This window comes from Balaenoptera borealis (genome assembly GCF_965194805.1).
Source record: "Balaenoptera borealis genome assembly, chromosome: 4".
Classification (NCBI taxonomy): Eukaryota; Metazoa; Chordata; class Mammalia; order Artiodactyla; family Balaenopteridae; genus Balaenoptera; species Balaenoptera borealis.
Window position 1 is genome coordinate 15,907,892 of NC_138861.1, and position 15,539 is coordinate 15,923,430.

At 39.2% G+C, this 15,539-nt stretch overlaps 1 protein-coding gene across 6 annotated transcripts in view; it reads left to right on the forward strand.

Annotated features, from left to right (window-relative positions):
• Nucleotides 1–15,539, forward strand: part of BMPR1B (bone morphogenetic protein receptor type 1B) — a 409,475-nt gene that overhangs the window by 363,340 nt on the left and 30,596 nt on the right. For 5 of the 6 annotated variants that reach the window (XM_082391723.1, XM_082391722.1, XM_082391724.1 and 2 more), the window contains 3 exons: nt 2,837–2,996; nt 7,881–7,983; nt 8,517–8,619. In XM_082391723.1, the coding sequence (XP_082247849.1) occupies nt 2,854–2,996; nt 7,881–7,983; nt 8,517–8,619 (349 nt within the window). In that variant the 5' untranslated portion in view covers nt 2,837–2,853. The remainder of the gene's footprint in view (nt 1–2,836; nt 2,997–7,880; nt 7,984–8,516; nt 8,620–15,539) is intronic. The other variant, XM_082391726.1, reaches the window with a different exon arrangement.

Below are 15,539 nucleotides of genomic sequence, written 5' to 3' on the forward strand. Positions count from 1 at the left end.
TTGGATTGGGTTGTTTGTTTTTTTGATATTGAGCTGCATGAGTTGCTTGTATGTTTTGGAGATTAATCCTTTGTCAGTTGCTTCATTTGCAAATATTTTCTCCCATTCTGAGGGTTGTCTTTTCGTCTTTTTTATGGTTTCCTTTGCTGTGCAAAAGCTTTTGCAATAAATAAAAAGCAATATCGCAAAGAATCTCCTTCTAACTAAATTTTATATCAGTATTTTGTTTAAATAAATTTAAAATATGAGAAAATCATGGATCCTGTCTTAAAATGCTTTTTACAAAATGACATCTTATTTCCAATAGTATAAGGGTGTTTCTTTTTATACTGTAGACAATTCTGTGTGAATATTCCATTTAACAACTTTTCCCACCAGGTGGTACATTCTGTGTATGTTTAGTTCATCCTACTTACCTAGGCTGTGTCTGGAACAAGGTAGGCACCCAATATGTGTTTGCTAAGTAGATATATGCATAATAAATGAATTTTTATTATTTTGTTTTAAAAACTTCAAAGAGCAGGGGCCTGGTATGGAAGAAAGCAGGATGTAATAAGTTTTAAATATCTTACCTTCATCACTTTGAGTTACTTTGAGGTAATTTAGGTCATAAAGTTAGTAAGACTGAGAACCAGATTTAAAAAGAAGGAAACCAGCATGGCAGGGTGATATATAGGCATACCAATACCTACCGCACCTGGATAGCAAGCGGTGCTAGTGCATTTATGCAGGCTTTAAATACAAGATACTAACATGAACTGTGTTTAACTTCACTTTATTTTGGAATTTAACTTAAGGGTGAGCACTGATTTTATAGAAATAATAAACACCTATTGGGATTAATTTTGTGGTTGGATTAAATAAATATTTACTTAATCTAGTCCTAGTTTTCTCAAAGCGGAGTCTGCACATCATCTGTCTCAGTCACCTGGGGTCTTGTGGAATAACGCCTTTCCCTTGGCTCACCTGAGACCTGTGGAATCAGAATCACTGTGGGTGGCCCAGGATTCTGAACATAACAGACTCTTCATATATTACAATTGATATGTCTTCTGCAGACTAAGATATAAGGAACTGTTTTAGGTGTACATCTTACATAAATTTGAAAAATCTAATGAAATATTAGAATTAATGATTGGGGGAAATTCTGGTAAATGGATCTAACGTACTTTATTCTTTTTTCCTTTAATTACTACTTTCTAAAAATTCAACTAATTAACATAACATAGAGAAAGTCAGGATAAATCATCACAGACCTTTTTCTAAACTCTTCATTCTCTGATATAACCAGTGGTTGGAGGCACTAATTTGTAGTTAAAAATAACAAATGTACACTGTACATATCTATTGTGTATACTGTACTTCTGATCTGGAATTTCAGTTTTTTAACCCAGTATCTTTTAAATTTATTTATTTATTTATTTTTGGCTGTGTTGGGTCTTTGTTTCTGTGCGAGGGCTTTCTCTAGTTGCGGCAAGCGGGGGCCACTCTTCATCGCGGTGCGCAGGCCTCTCACTATCGCGGCCTCTCTTGTTGCGGAGCACAGGCTCCAGACGCGCAGGCTCAGTAGTTGTGGCTCACGGGCCCAGTTGCTCCGCGGCATGTGGGATCCTCCCAGACCAGGGCTCGAACCCACGTCCCCTGCATTGGCAGGCAGATTCTCAACTACTGCACCACCAGGGAAGCCCTAACCCAGTATCTTTTAGATAATATTTTTGTTGAAATTCTATTTAACTGTAGGCAAACTGGATGTGTTGTGAGATTTTAAATCAAACATTGCTCAGGGTGACAATTTATACAGTGACATAGCATGTAGGAGAGCTCTTACCACAAGGCCTGAAACCTGTTGTCAATTAATCTATGCCTCCTTCTGAAGCATCCTTACTTTCCAAAAGTGGTGGTAAAGAAGAAAACATGAAAACTGTCTCAGTGATATGTCACCCTAGGTTGTGCAACATTGTCTTACTATTTAAAAGGTAAAAAATTAGATTTCTCCAATAACATTAGCTAACATTTATCAAGTAATACTATGTAACATACCCACTCTAAGCTCTTGACATGAGGTAGGTGCTTATAATTATCTCCAATTTGATGATAAGAAAATGAAGCACAGTGGGATTATTTGTAAAGTAATTCAATGTCAACTAACTGGTAAACAGTAAAGCCTACTTTAAAACCCAGAAAAATCTGTCTCTAAACATCATGTCTACTATCGTATCTTCCATTGAAGATGTAGAATCATTGCTACTGTAATAGGTCGTCACTTTTGCTTGTATATCTTGATAATTAAATTTTTATCTTCCTAATGAATGTTGCAGATTAAATATTTTTAATGATTTCTTTAAAAAATACATGGTATACCTAAAGTGAAGAGAACCCTAAAGTAAAGAGACTCGAAGAAGGTTTTAGGGCCCAGACAATCTGGGTTTAAATGCTGGCTTTATGACTTATTAGCTGGGTGCAGATCGCTTAAACTTCGAGTCTTAATTTTCTAATCTGAAAATGGGAATGGTTATATTTACTCACAGCATTACCATACAGAGTAGAGATAATCTATAGAATAATGGGTCATTGAACTGCTTGCACTCAATCAAATACAATTATTTTAACTTAATATAGAAACTACTGTTCTGAAAGGATTATGAGAATTTCTAATGAGACATATATCATATAGAAAGTATAATTTTTAGTGTCAAAACATCAGAATATGTTTTCTGTTTAAATGTTTAACTATTATGAATACTAATATTTTGTTTAATATCATCATTCTTTGGACAGAAGACTGTGGCTGGGCTATCCCAAAGATGCTTAAACTCTTACTGTTTCTTATTTTCAGCAAACTTGCTTGATAACATGCTTTTGCGAAGTTCAGGAAAATTGAATGTGGGCACCAAGAAAGAGGATGGTGAGAGTACAGCCCTCACCCCTCGCCCAAAGATCTTGCGATGTAAATGCCACCACCATTGTCCAGAAGACTCAGTCAACAATATTTGCAGGTTGGTCATATAAATTATTTAACTCTAGTTTTAATAGAAAGCCATCCTTTTTTGACTATAGAATTGTAGGCTAGTGTTTCCAAGAACACATTTTGGGGAATAGGGCCTAAACCCATTAACTCTCAGAGCTGTGCCTGTATGTAGAGAAGTACTGAATCGCATTTTGCCCTGAAATGTTGTTCTGAGGTCATTCTTCCTGCAAACATCATGTGTGCACGTAAACAGAGAGCACAGATCCCAGGGTCCCTGTCAAGGAGCAAGAACCAATTATTTTCTTTCAAAAGACCTCAGCCCCCAAAATAAATGCAATAGCAGGGGTGTCAAATGTGTTTTTTTGTTTGTTTGTTTGTTCTAACATTTATTATGGTGATGGTGTTAGTATTTTGGAAAGAACACCTAAGCTGTTAAGAATATTTATAAACTGCCTCTGGGAAACAGCGTAGTAATAGAGTTTATGTGAGCCCACCAGAAGTTAAGATTAAGACGCTAAGTACTAGAGAATAAACTCCTTAGTGGCTAATCATGTTTGTATAAATACTTTCTAATGTTTGAAACTGCACTGTTTGCCTCTTTCTTCCTTACACATCTTTATGCAGCCACATGCATTTTTTTGGTCAGTGTCCCTGCATTGACTCCTCAGGGTGAGGACAACAGTAAATAAAGAGGCCAGAGTGTGTCCAGGGCGAAGTGGCTGAGATAACAAGACAAGTGCGGGTCTCAGGAGTTAAAATGTCAGAGAAGCAGAGTCTCCCTCAAGGAGGATAATGGACCCAAATAGGAAGATGGGCTGCTGGGTTTGAACTCTGGGCAGAATATCTGGGCAAACCATTTGGGACCTCATTCCCCAGGAAGAAGCGTGAAGCTGAGTTGAATGCTTTTCTTTTTCATGCTGAGACCTTTTTTTTTTAAAGCTTCCTATGAAGTGGGATCTATCTAATACAAGCTCACCAGTGTATCCTGAAATATGTAGCTCAAGAAATATGTATTAACTGAATGACACAAGGAGGAAATTTGGGTGTATTCATAAACATATGTCTCATTTAATCAGCACAACAACTCAGCATGGTAGGGAATGCTTCTTTCTTACCTTTAGACCTAAGGAATGCAGGGCCCAGAGAGGTCTAGTAACTTGGCCCTTGTATGATAGAACAAGGTTGCAATCTCTGAGCCCTTACGCCAAGATAAAATGACTCCAAAGCTCAGACAGTGTTTCCTGGGAACACTACCTTTTTGCAGTAAACAGAAAAAGTATCAGGAAAATTACAAAGTTTTCTGAAGAAGACAAAATTAGCAGGATGAAGCATATTAGGGAGATATTTTACTATTTTGTGTGAGTCTGTAGTAGTTAAGAGTGAATCTGTGTGTGCCCTTTGAGCTGTAGTTCGGGTGATCATACGTTCAGGTTTTCCAAAATTATCTCAATTTCAAATATTTTGTCCTATTTTCCTTATAGGCCATTGAAGTGTTCTAAGTTGATCTGGAAGAAGGTGTTGAGGCATGGTTAACAGCAATGCAAGTTCTCTGTGGTGGGAAGGAGAAGCTTGGCATATGGGAGGAGACGTGGTGGGATTTGAGCCTGGAGACGGGAAATTTGTCTGTGTTCTAAAGGGGATGTTTAAGCAGGAGTGGCAGTGGAGGTTGATGTGATTTGATTTGCTTTTTAGAAAAATTTTCTCCGCTGCAGAGTATTGAATGTATTAGAGGGAGACGAAAGTAAGTTCAAGAACAACAGCAGCCAAGTAAGAGAAATTGAAAAGTAGATTCAGGAAGGACAGTTTATGTGAGAGAAAATGTTCTCAGACGAGGGTAATGCTGGTGCAGGAGAGAGTTAGATGTGTTGGAGAAATATTTAGAAGGAAAGTTTTATGTTGACGCCACGGAGATGAGAGGGGACTAAGAAGAGCTTCACAAGTTGTCAGGTGTACACTTAGGTGCATATTGTAGCCTTTTGATGAAAGACGACAGAGGAAAATAATCGAGTTTCAATCTGGATATACTAAGTTAAAGTTTCTGACACATCCAAGTAGAGATCCCCGAGAGTAGGCCTATCAATAGAATACGGATCTGGAGCTCAGATAAGAGGTTGGGGAGAGAGTAGAGTAAGTAGAACATTAATCAGTTTTTTTGTTTCTTTTTTTCAATCGCCCAATTCAGCACACCCCCACCCCCTACCGCTTTCCCCCCTTGGTGTCCATACATTTGTTCTCTACATCTGTGTCTCTGTTTCTGCCCTGCAAACTGGTTCATCTGTACCATTTTCTAGGTTCCACATATATGTGTTAATATGCGATATTTGTTTTTCTCTTTCTGACTTACTTCACACTATATGACAGTCTCTAGATCCATCCACATCTCTACAAATGACCCAATTTCGTTCCTTTTTATGGCTGAGTAATATTCCATTGTATATATGTACCACAACTTCTTTATCTTTTTGTCTGTCGATGGGCATTTAGGTTGCTTCCTTGACTTGGCTATTGTAAATAGAGCTGCAGTGAACACTGGGGTGCATGTGTCTTTTTTTTTTTTTTTTTAATTTTTTTTTTTTTTATAGCTACTTTATTTATTTATTTATTTATTTTTGGCTGTGTTGGGTCTTCGGTTCGTGCGAGGGCTTTCTCCAGTTACGGCAAGTGGGGGCCACTCTTCATTGCGGTGCAGGGACCGCTCTTCATCGCGGTGCGCGGGCCTTTCACTATCGCGGCCCCTCCCGTTGCGGGGCACAGGCTCCAGACGCGCAGGCTCAGTAGTTGTGGCTCACGGGCCCAGCTGCTCTGTGGCATGTGGGATCTTCCCAGACCAGGGCTCGAACCCGTGTCCCCTGCATTAGCAGGCAGACTCCCAACCACTGCGCCACCAGGGAAGCCCCCTCTTTTTATTTTTAGCTCCCCTCCTCTTCACAGACGAGGGAGTGCATTTTTAAAGCTTGAATTTACTCTTCCTGATGTTTCTTTATATTTCCCTGGACATTGTAACAGTAACCTGCCAACAGCTTTACCAGCTTTCTCTCTTCTTTCTTGATTCTTAAAGTTGCCTAACAGTACATTTCTGTATTCTCAGATTTTGATTTAAGGAGACCTCCTGATTAAGGAGAAATTAGTCTTTTTAGATTTAACATATTGTATCAAACTTTTCTAGCTGCTCTATGATTTCCTAGTGTCAGAAACTTAAACTGACTTTATTCCTAACTCCTGAATTTTACTTTTGATGAGAAGTGTAAGTTACACATATAGTCTAAATGTATAGGAAAGGGATAAAATAAATCACATGGGTATTGTTTGCTTATATTGTTTAAAGTAAATTTCTAAGGGACAGGTCTTTTATTTATTGCCTTTGGCATTTACATTCTTTAGATTTTCATAGCGATTTCAGTACATTGGCTAAAAAGCCCCAAAGAATTTGGAGCATGGGCTGTTCCAAGGCAGTCTTTCTCCTGCAGCAGTATTCATGCATTTGACCTTAGTCTAACAAAGAGATTTATCATTGGCCATTCCTAGCCGTTCATTAGTATGTTTGAACTTTGCTGTGCTAGTTCTTATAAACTGAGGCATTTTGGATCGCTTGAGGCTTATAAACCAGGTAAACAATTCTAAGGGTGTTGATGGTAACTGAAGCGCTAATGTATGGCAGAATGCCGCTACCACTAACACAGAATAGACCAGCACACAAATCATGGCCAACACCATGCTCAGAGCTTTCTTCCCGTGACCTTTTAGGACTATGTTGTCACATCTGTGCTGGGTGCGGAGCTGCATATATATGAGAGAAAGATGGATACATCCTTTAGTACTTTATTTCTTAGATGTGCAGTAGTGGTTTATGACTTATATTGGGAGTCTGCGGGCGTTTATCACCCGAGCTTGTGAAGACGGTAGTGTCTGTTTATAAATAGTTCTATATATAATAGTCCTTGTTTTTCATTTTTAATCCCTGTGGAAATGAAGCAAGAAGTCCTTGATTCAAGGCTTGATTCTGTAACTGTTTTGTTTTGTGACCTTGTACAAGCTTATTAGACTCTCATAAATTTAATTTACCATTTGTAAAATAGAAATAATATCACTTCTCGTTGTTGAGAGGATTAAATGAGATAGAATAAGTGAAAGTTCTTTTCAATGTAGAAAACCAGACAGAAAAGAAAAGTATTGTTTCTTTGGCTTCCATGATCTTGTTTAAAAACCCTTCTTTCTGTTGTCCATCCTTACCCCACACCCAAATAAGACAACCACAAAGCCTGATGTTTTCATATGCCTGCCCGGAAGCAGAGGGTACCACATGGCAGAATCTTACTCACTTCACTTAGGCTGTGCTGATCCCAACTCCTACCTCTCCTTAGTCTGTGTGTCTTAGTAAGAGATAAATTTATTTCACTACCTCAGAGCAAGTAGAACCAGAATAAATGTTCACCTGCACAGGTTCAAACCCCTGCTGTGCCTCTCACTAGCTGTACAGCCTTTGAGAATTACTCAAGGTCTCTGAGCCTCAGTTTCCTCATATAGAAAGTAAGCATAGTACTACCTCCTTCTTAGAGTGGATTTCTGAAAGTGATACCTGTGAAGGACCAAAATAAGTGTTTAGCATCTAGTATATATGGTTAGTAATTTATACGTTATATGGAAATTTTGGATCCTTCTTTCTTGCAAGTTTCTGGACAGAGGAGATATTACTAAATATTTTATGATAATTAAGTCAACTTTCATAAAAGGAAGTTTGGGGATTCTTTAAACAGATAGTGACCTGTAATGGTAATTGACTTTCTTCTTGTTTGTAATGAAACAAGTGATAAACATCTTCATTTCCTTTTACCATAGACACACACACACACACACACACACACACACACACACACACACACACACACACTTACTTTGCCTGTTTGGTCTTCAGCACAGATGGATATTGTTTCACAATGATAGAAGAAGATGATTCTGGGATGCCTGTGGTCACTTCTGGATGTCTAGGATTAGAAGGCTCAGATTTTCAGTGTCGGGTAAGGAAGATAATTTGATTCTACTTTGTAACCTTTCATTGGCTAGATTTCAAACAGCCAAATTTCAAACAAGATATAACAATTGTTTTTGTTTTTGTTTTTTACTATCTTGTTTTCAGTAATTTGGAAAATAATTTGAAAATTCGCATTGGGTCAATTCTCCCTTCATTTAGAAATCAAATATTCATTTTATTTTTGCTGGTAACTTCTGGTTTAGTGACTCATTAGATCATCTTGCTCAAATTCCAGTTTGGTTAATTGCATTAAGCCAAACCTTCTTCCTCAGTTTATGCTACACATGTTGGTTATTACAAATAGAGTAGTAATTTTGTTGAAATGCAAAAGTTGCAGTAAGATAATACATGATGATTTGAAAGAAATTACCTAATACAATACATCAGTTTCACCATGTTTGAATGAAACTATCAGAATTTTAAGTGACTTCTTTAAATAGTGTTAATGTACTAGTTTTGGATGATATGACTTTGAAATTTAGGGGAAACCTATTAATAGCTGTTTGGGTTCAATTTTAGGACACTCCCATTCCTCATCAAAGAAGATCAATTGAATGCTGCACAGAACGGAATGAATGTAATAAAGATCTACACCCTACGCTGCCTCCACTAAAAAACAGAGGTAAGAAGAGGAAGGCTTCCAGGCTGGAAAAGCTTTAGACATAAAGAAAATGAAAACTTGAATTATTCTCTTTTCTAAATGCATCTACCTGTACCATTTTCCACTACTGGGGCAGAGGACTGAGGCAAGATGACATAATGAAATGGTCATTCAAAGACATGTGCAAGGAGTTCTCAGCAAAATAGTTGCATGTGCCTTCACTCTTAAGACGCTTACTTCTTTAACCTGTCCTCATTTCCTTCAGAATACTATGGTGTCTAGAGCTTGGAGTGGGTTTCAGGAGGATAGAGGAGGGAGGATAGTGTTCTACGTTTACCCCTAAATGTTATTCAGAAGTTGCATTTCACTCAACAACTGCTATTTGGCTACATTCGTTTTAAAAATAAGGACCTTTTAAAGGACTAATTCAGATTATCTGCTGGATGGCATTTCCTTTTATTTACGCTGGAGTAACTACTTTTTAGTCAATTCATATGTATTGGTAAAATGGAGAAAATATCTAGAAAGTTTAATTCTAGGACTATACATTTAGTGTTGCTTATTTAAAAAGACACATACTGCATCCCCAAAGACTCCTGGTTAAAAGCAGCTCCCATGTTTCCTTTCTTCTTGTTCTCACCATAAATTAAATGATTTGTAATTGTCAGAGAGTCCTAAGTCTCATATAAGTAGCTTAAAATGATTTGTCATGATTGATTTTTATTTCTTGAGAGAGAAAATCTTCCCAACAAAATACAGTGACATTTCTGGGTTTTGATGATAATATTTTATAACATTTGTTCAAACTATAGCCTAGAAAACTCTGTAAGATTGATTCATAATAATTCACATCAAAAATTCAAGGATTTTAATTTTGCCAGTCAACATGCTAGGTGTTATGGATAACAGAAATGGATGAAGAAAATTCTTGCTCTCAACCCATGCACACTACGTTATGAGAGAGAAACATGGAAATAATTAAATTATACTCAGGCAGGAAAATCTCAGTAGAGTTAGATTATAAAGTGTATTAAGGACACAAAAGAGTGAGTGGCTCACTTTGGGGTGGGAGGATGTCAGAATAGCTTCATAGAACTGATTCTTGAGCAGACTTTAAGGAGGAACAGAAGTTTGCCAAGTGGATAAGGCAGGAATAAAAAACTTAAAAATTAAAATGTCTAACATAAGCCAGAATTACGCTAATAACTGTTACATTAATTAACCCATTTGAGCCTCACAAGGGTCCTGTGGGGCACTTAGGCTTATTATTCCCCACTTAAAGGTGAGGAAATTGCAGCACAGAGAGGTTAATTAACTTTCCCAAGGTTGCACAGAGCCTGTGAGTAGCCTGTGACTCTAAACAGAGCCTGTGACTCTAAACAGAGGCAATCTAGTAAGTGCAGAGGTTTAGTTTGTAAGATTTGAGAAAGATTTGCAAAATACAAGCATAGGAAGCAGCATGGCTGGTTGGAGAAAGTCCCCTAATTCAGTTGTCTGAAGCCTCACAGTTCAAAGTGGGCCTGTGAATCAGCAGGATTAGCATCGCTTGGAGCTCATGAGAAATGCAGACTCTCAGGCCCCACCCCAGACTCCTAAGCCTGCATTTTTAATGAGATTCCCCAAGTGATTTACATGCACATTAAAGTTTGGACAACACTTTGGGTAGAAAAAGACCTATACGTGGATACAGCTAGTGCCACTGTGTCTCAGCACGTGAGTTCGACAGCCCCTTGTTCAAACACAGTTCCACTGATGTCGGGTTGCTGTAAAATTCTAAATGCTTACTTTCAGTTTTTTGTAGTTATTGCCTTGTGAATCAGTTGCAAAAAGTAGGTGATCCGTAGACAACATTTTGAATAGCATCTGTAGACAACACTGATGTGTTTGGGAGTGGGGGGCGGGAGGTGGGTGAGGAGTGCTGGAAATGAAGGTAGATGTGCCCGAATCGCTTCGCTCAAGGAGAAGACGTTTTTATTACCTGTAAGTGGAAGAGATGCGTCCTAGCAGTAGCGGTAGGGTTTAGGAAAACTGACTCAAACGCTGCAGTGCACGTACTGTCCTGTAGATGGAGCCAGATCCTACTTAGGACCAGGCAGGCAGGGGAGGGTTCCCTGACGAGGTTAAGTGCTAGGCACTTTTTTTAAATTTTTTTTAAATTTTTATTTATTTATTTTTTTTTTAGGCACTTTTAAAAGCAGAGTAAGTCTCTAGAGAACTCAGTGAAAAGGCTTTGAAAAGAAGGGCAGTAGTATTGGGAAGACAAGTCCTTGGTGAAGGGCAGTAAGAGGAAGAGGATGTTAGGGTGGCTGGTGGATTATGTTGAGGCTTATACAAGGTGACAGACTCGGGGGGAGTTCAGTGGCTGTAGGGTTTACCATTTTGAACTCTAAGGGTCCCAGGTAGTGCCTGGGTGAGGTCCCTGCAGATTCCACCTCACCATTTTCGCACAGTCATTTTGGGGTCCAGTAAAAGTCACTGCAGGCTGTGGTCTGGGAGCGCTGGTCTTTCTTACACAAATATACCATAGAGCTGCTGCCTTTCTTGTTTTTGCCTCTACCATATACACACGGGCAGCATTTTTATTGGAAGTGGACTCTACATGTTTACTGACTATCAGTAATGCGTTGGTCGGAAACATTTGCGTTGCAGCCATATTGGATATATGTCTTTATATAGTCATATTGGAGATACGTATATTTATGTTTTGGTTTAAAACCCAAAATAAAGAACACAGATGTTAAAGAGACATGGAACCATCTTATTTTGATATTTTTAACTTTAGCTGTTGTTTTTATACTTATACGACCAACCCTAACTTTTGTGGAGCCGGGGCAATGGTATAAATGGAAGTCCACATACCATTTACCTAATTATTTAAAACTCATAAACCAATGTAGAAGACTGGTAAGTAAAATACTTTCTGTTAACCAGACTTAACAAGAATATTTTCATAGTGATGGGGAACACCAGCTTGGCGTTTAGAATGCTTGAACTACTTAGACTTATTCCTTCCAGTGTGGCAGTGGGAGTGATGGGGCGCCCCGTTCTTGGTTCTGTCTGGCACTGGGAGGGGTCTCTCATGCACGCAGCTGGACACCTGTTTTGTGTCTGTCTCAGCCTGTTGGCAGTGACACTGTCGGCTAGGAAAGTCTGAATCACTTACCTGGGTCCATACCACTGTGGCAGCCCCCATAGGCATTTCTCTACTGGAGCTAATGTTGTGGCTAGACTGACCCGTGTGGTTCTTATTATCTAAAATGCACCTCCGCAGCCACTGTCAGAGAAATCTGAAAGAAAAGATGTATTATTTGCAAGAACCAGAGGGTACACAGCACACCTGAGGGCCACACAGCAAGGTCACAGGTATGGGGGGGTGGGGACCTGGGGTTCTCCCTTTACTGGGGTCAAAGGTGGGGTGCCTAGGGTTTCACAGTGTCTCTCTTTATTGGCAAATTAATTCATTTTGAAAGTTGGGTTATAATTGACATATAACATTATATTAGTTTCGGGTGTATAACTTGATATTTGTATATGTTGCAAAAATCATCACCACAGTAAGTCTAGCTAACATTTGTCACCATACATGGTTACAAAAATATTGGCAAGTTTAAAACATAAGAGTGGGGGGCTTCCCTGGTGGCGCAGTGGTTGAGAGTCTGCCTGCAAATGCAGGGGACACGGGTTCGAGCCCTGGTCCGGGAGGATCCCACATGCCGCGGAGCGACTAGGCACGTGAGCCACAACTACTGAGCCTGCGCTCTAGAGCCCACGAGCCACAACTACTGAGCCCGCATGCTGGAAGTACTGAATCTCATGTGCCTAGAGCCCGTGCTCTGCAAGAAGAGAGGCCGCGATAGTGAGAGGCCTGCGCACCGCGATGAAGAGTGGCCCCCGCTCGCCGCAACTAGAGAAAGCCCTCGCACAGAAACGAAGACCCAACACAGCCAAAAATAAATATAAAAAATAAAATAAATTTAAAAAAAAAAACAAAAAAACAAAACATAAGAGTGGGAATTAGGGCACAGGAAGGGAAAAACAGAATTATTCAAGCGGTCAGTTATCCAGGGAACCTCACGGACGGGGTGACCTGCTTCCTTACCGAGTTGTTTTACTAGCAGTTGTGCCGTACAGCTGGCAGTGTGTTTATTTGAGATGGACGTCTTTGAAACAGAAGCTTAACATCAGGCACCCACACTACAACACCCCAGCCCTCTGGTTTACGCTCTGCCCGCATGTCTTGCCCCAGACACCCCTTGGCCACTGCTTGGTGACCCCTCAGGCCTTTGGGTAAGTACACCAGCTCCTTGGTCCACCCTCAGGGAGACAGGGGGCCTCACAGTTTCCAGACACAGGCCTGGGGCCATTTAGGTAGAATTCCAGACTTTGGGACAATGGCCAGTGTTTTAAATGGAGAGCAGGATGGGACAAATTCTGGGTGGACACATTGCCTGTGTTCTGCAGACCCACTGCTCAGTGGGAAGGGGCCCAGTTGTAGGGAGCCAGAGCAGGACCCTCTAAAGCTCAGAGCCTAGGTAACTGTGATATTTGCTAATGTGAATGGAGTGCTTACTTACTGTGGCTCTTTTCTAAGTACTTCACATAAACTGACTCATTTAACCCTCATAACAGCTCAGTGGGGAAAGCACCTTTAGCATCACCCCAGTTTCTCAGACGTGCAGCTAAGGAATAGTGAGATCAGGTACTGAGTGAAGGTTACACGGCTAAAGTAAGTACTGGACATGGGAAATCGGCCTCTGACCGCATCTCCCTGAATCGTCTATAAAAAGCCTTAAATGACATTCTCAAAAAAAGAAAAAAGCTTTTATGTATCTAAGAGTTAGAAAACTCTAAGTAGTGGTTAGCCATGTCACAAAATAATCAATAAACAAGATGATTACTCTGAAGCCTTCTGTTTATTAATGTTTGCTTTGCACAATTAGCATTTTCTCCATTCTTAGACTATGGTGTTAGAGGGTTGCTCCCTCTCTTGCACACACACTCACTCTCCCCTCCTCCTCTCTCCTCCTCTTCCTTCTAATTTATCATCTATTAAGGCCCACTTATGTATTAATACTAGGCTAGTGGTTTTCAAACTTAGGTGCATCAGAATCACCTGGGGGGCTTATTAAAACACGGATTACTGGCCCCCACCCAGAGTTTCTGATTCAGTAGATCTGAGTGGACCCCAATAATTTGCCTTTCTAAGGAGTTTCCAGGTGATGCAGATGATGTTGGTCCAGAGACCACACTTTGAGACCCCCGGGCTAGGCGTTGCCTGATAGATTGCTACATATTATTATAGTAGACTTCCTATAAACCTATGTGTCAAACTAGTATAAAGCAGACACTGTATTATTAAAAGTTGAGAGGGTTAAAAAATCCAGCTCACCATTGTTTTGTTGTTCTTTTTTCTTAATAATCGCTTTTCTAAAAAAGTTAAATAATTAACCTTATCTCAAAACATCTGTATTACTAGCTGCTAGATAATAACAGGCTTAGGTGAGGTTCTGTTATTAGACATCAGAGAAGCACTAAGCGTAGGGGTAAATACCCACAAATAAATTGTCTTATTAAAAAATAAGCAAGAAAACCTTTTCTACCGATCCAGAGTTTTGTCACTTTTTTTTTTTTTCCCCAACTTAGATGCATTTAGCAGGAAATTAGAGATACAGAATCACATCCAATAAATATTTATCAATGTATATTTAGGTCCTTGAAATTTTATTTGTCATCTTCTGTGTCAAAAAAGATGATGAAGGGTGACCAGAAAGCAGCAGAAATTCTTTTATGAATATTAGTTTTCCTTTTGCTTTGCTTATTCCATTTCAGCACCAGCAAAGCAGAATACCCTGGGACAATATTCTTTCTCCTGAAGGAAGAAATACGAAAAGTAATTAGATCAAATGCAGCACCTTCATTATAAATAGTAAAATATGATTGGGGAAGCCCAGTCACACTGCAGCTGGTGCAAAGAGGAGGGAGACATGTCTGTTTTGATGGAGAGGCTTGTAGGGAGAAGTCGTGGTGCCCTGGTGTCTGGCTTCCTGCCTGCAGAATTAGTGATGAAGGGGCACCGAGATGCTGGGAGGGGTGATGTACGGTTCCAGCATCACATGGTTTGACCAAGATATTGTGAGTTAAATGTTCTGTTGAAATGGTGTGTAGGCAAGAGAATTTGATGAGGTTTCTTTCCTCCTCCCAAATTACTTATTATTACTTATTTTTGTTTAATTTTTTTTTTCAAATGAGCGCTTAAAGAAGTGAAAGACTGGTGTTGAAATGAACAGAAGCCCTTGCTTTATTAAATGGGATCCTCAAATTTGGCTTTTACAAGAGCAAATAAAGTTCATATAATTTTTTGGAATAGGTATAGTTTGTGTGTTTAAATATGGGAATTACTAATACACGCTACATGTATACTTCATGGAAAATGTATCAGAAACAACTGTTTCTGTTTTGAAATAGGGTAATTTCAATGTAGTTTAAGTAAAATTATAATACAGGATTTCCAAAGCTAAACTTTACCTTATTATTTCTTTTCTTACTCAACTAAAAAATATATTCTGAGCGGTTCACAGATTTGTTTAAAAATGCTATTGCTTAGCTTCGGGTATTGCCAATTACAAATTAAACTCAATAGGTAACAGGTATTTAATCAGTGAAACAGTCTCCCTTATTGTCTGTAACACAGATAGGTTGCATATATGATAGCATCTAGAATGCAAAGGTCAGTTGCAGAATTTTCCTTCTGACACATATATTATGCTTGTGGCAGTATAAACCGGTACATGAGTCTGAGCTGAATTCCTTGCCAGGGAATAGCTCTAACATTTCTGGAAATGTGCAGCTTCTAACTATTTTGGAAATTCTGGTCAACTTTATATTTGGGATAGGTGAAAGAAACTTATAAATAATTAGACTTTTTCTTTCTCACTGAACAC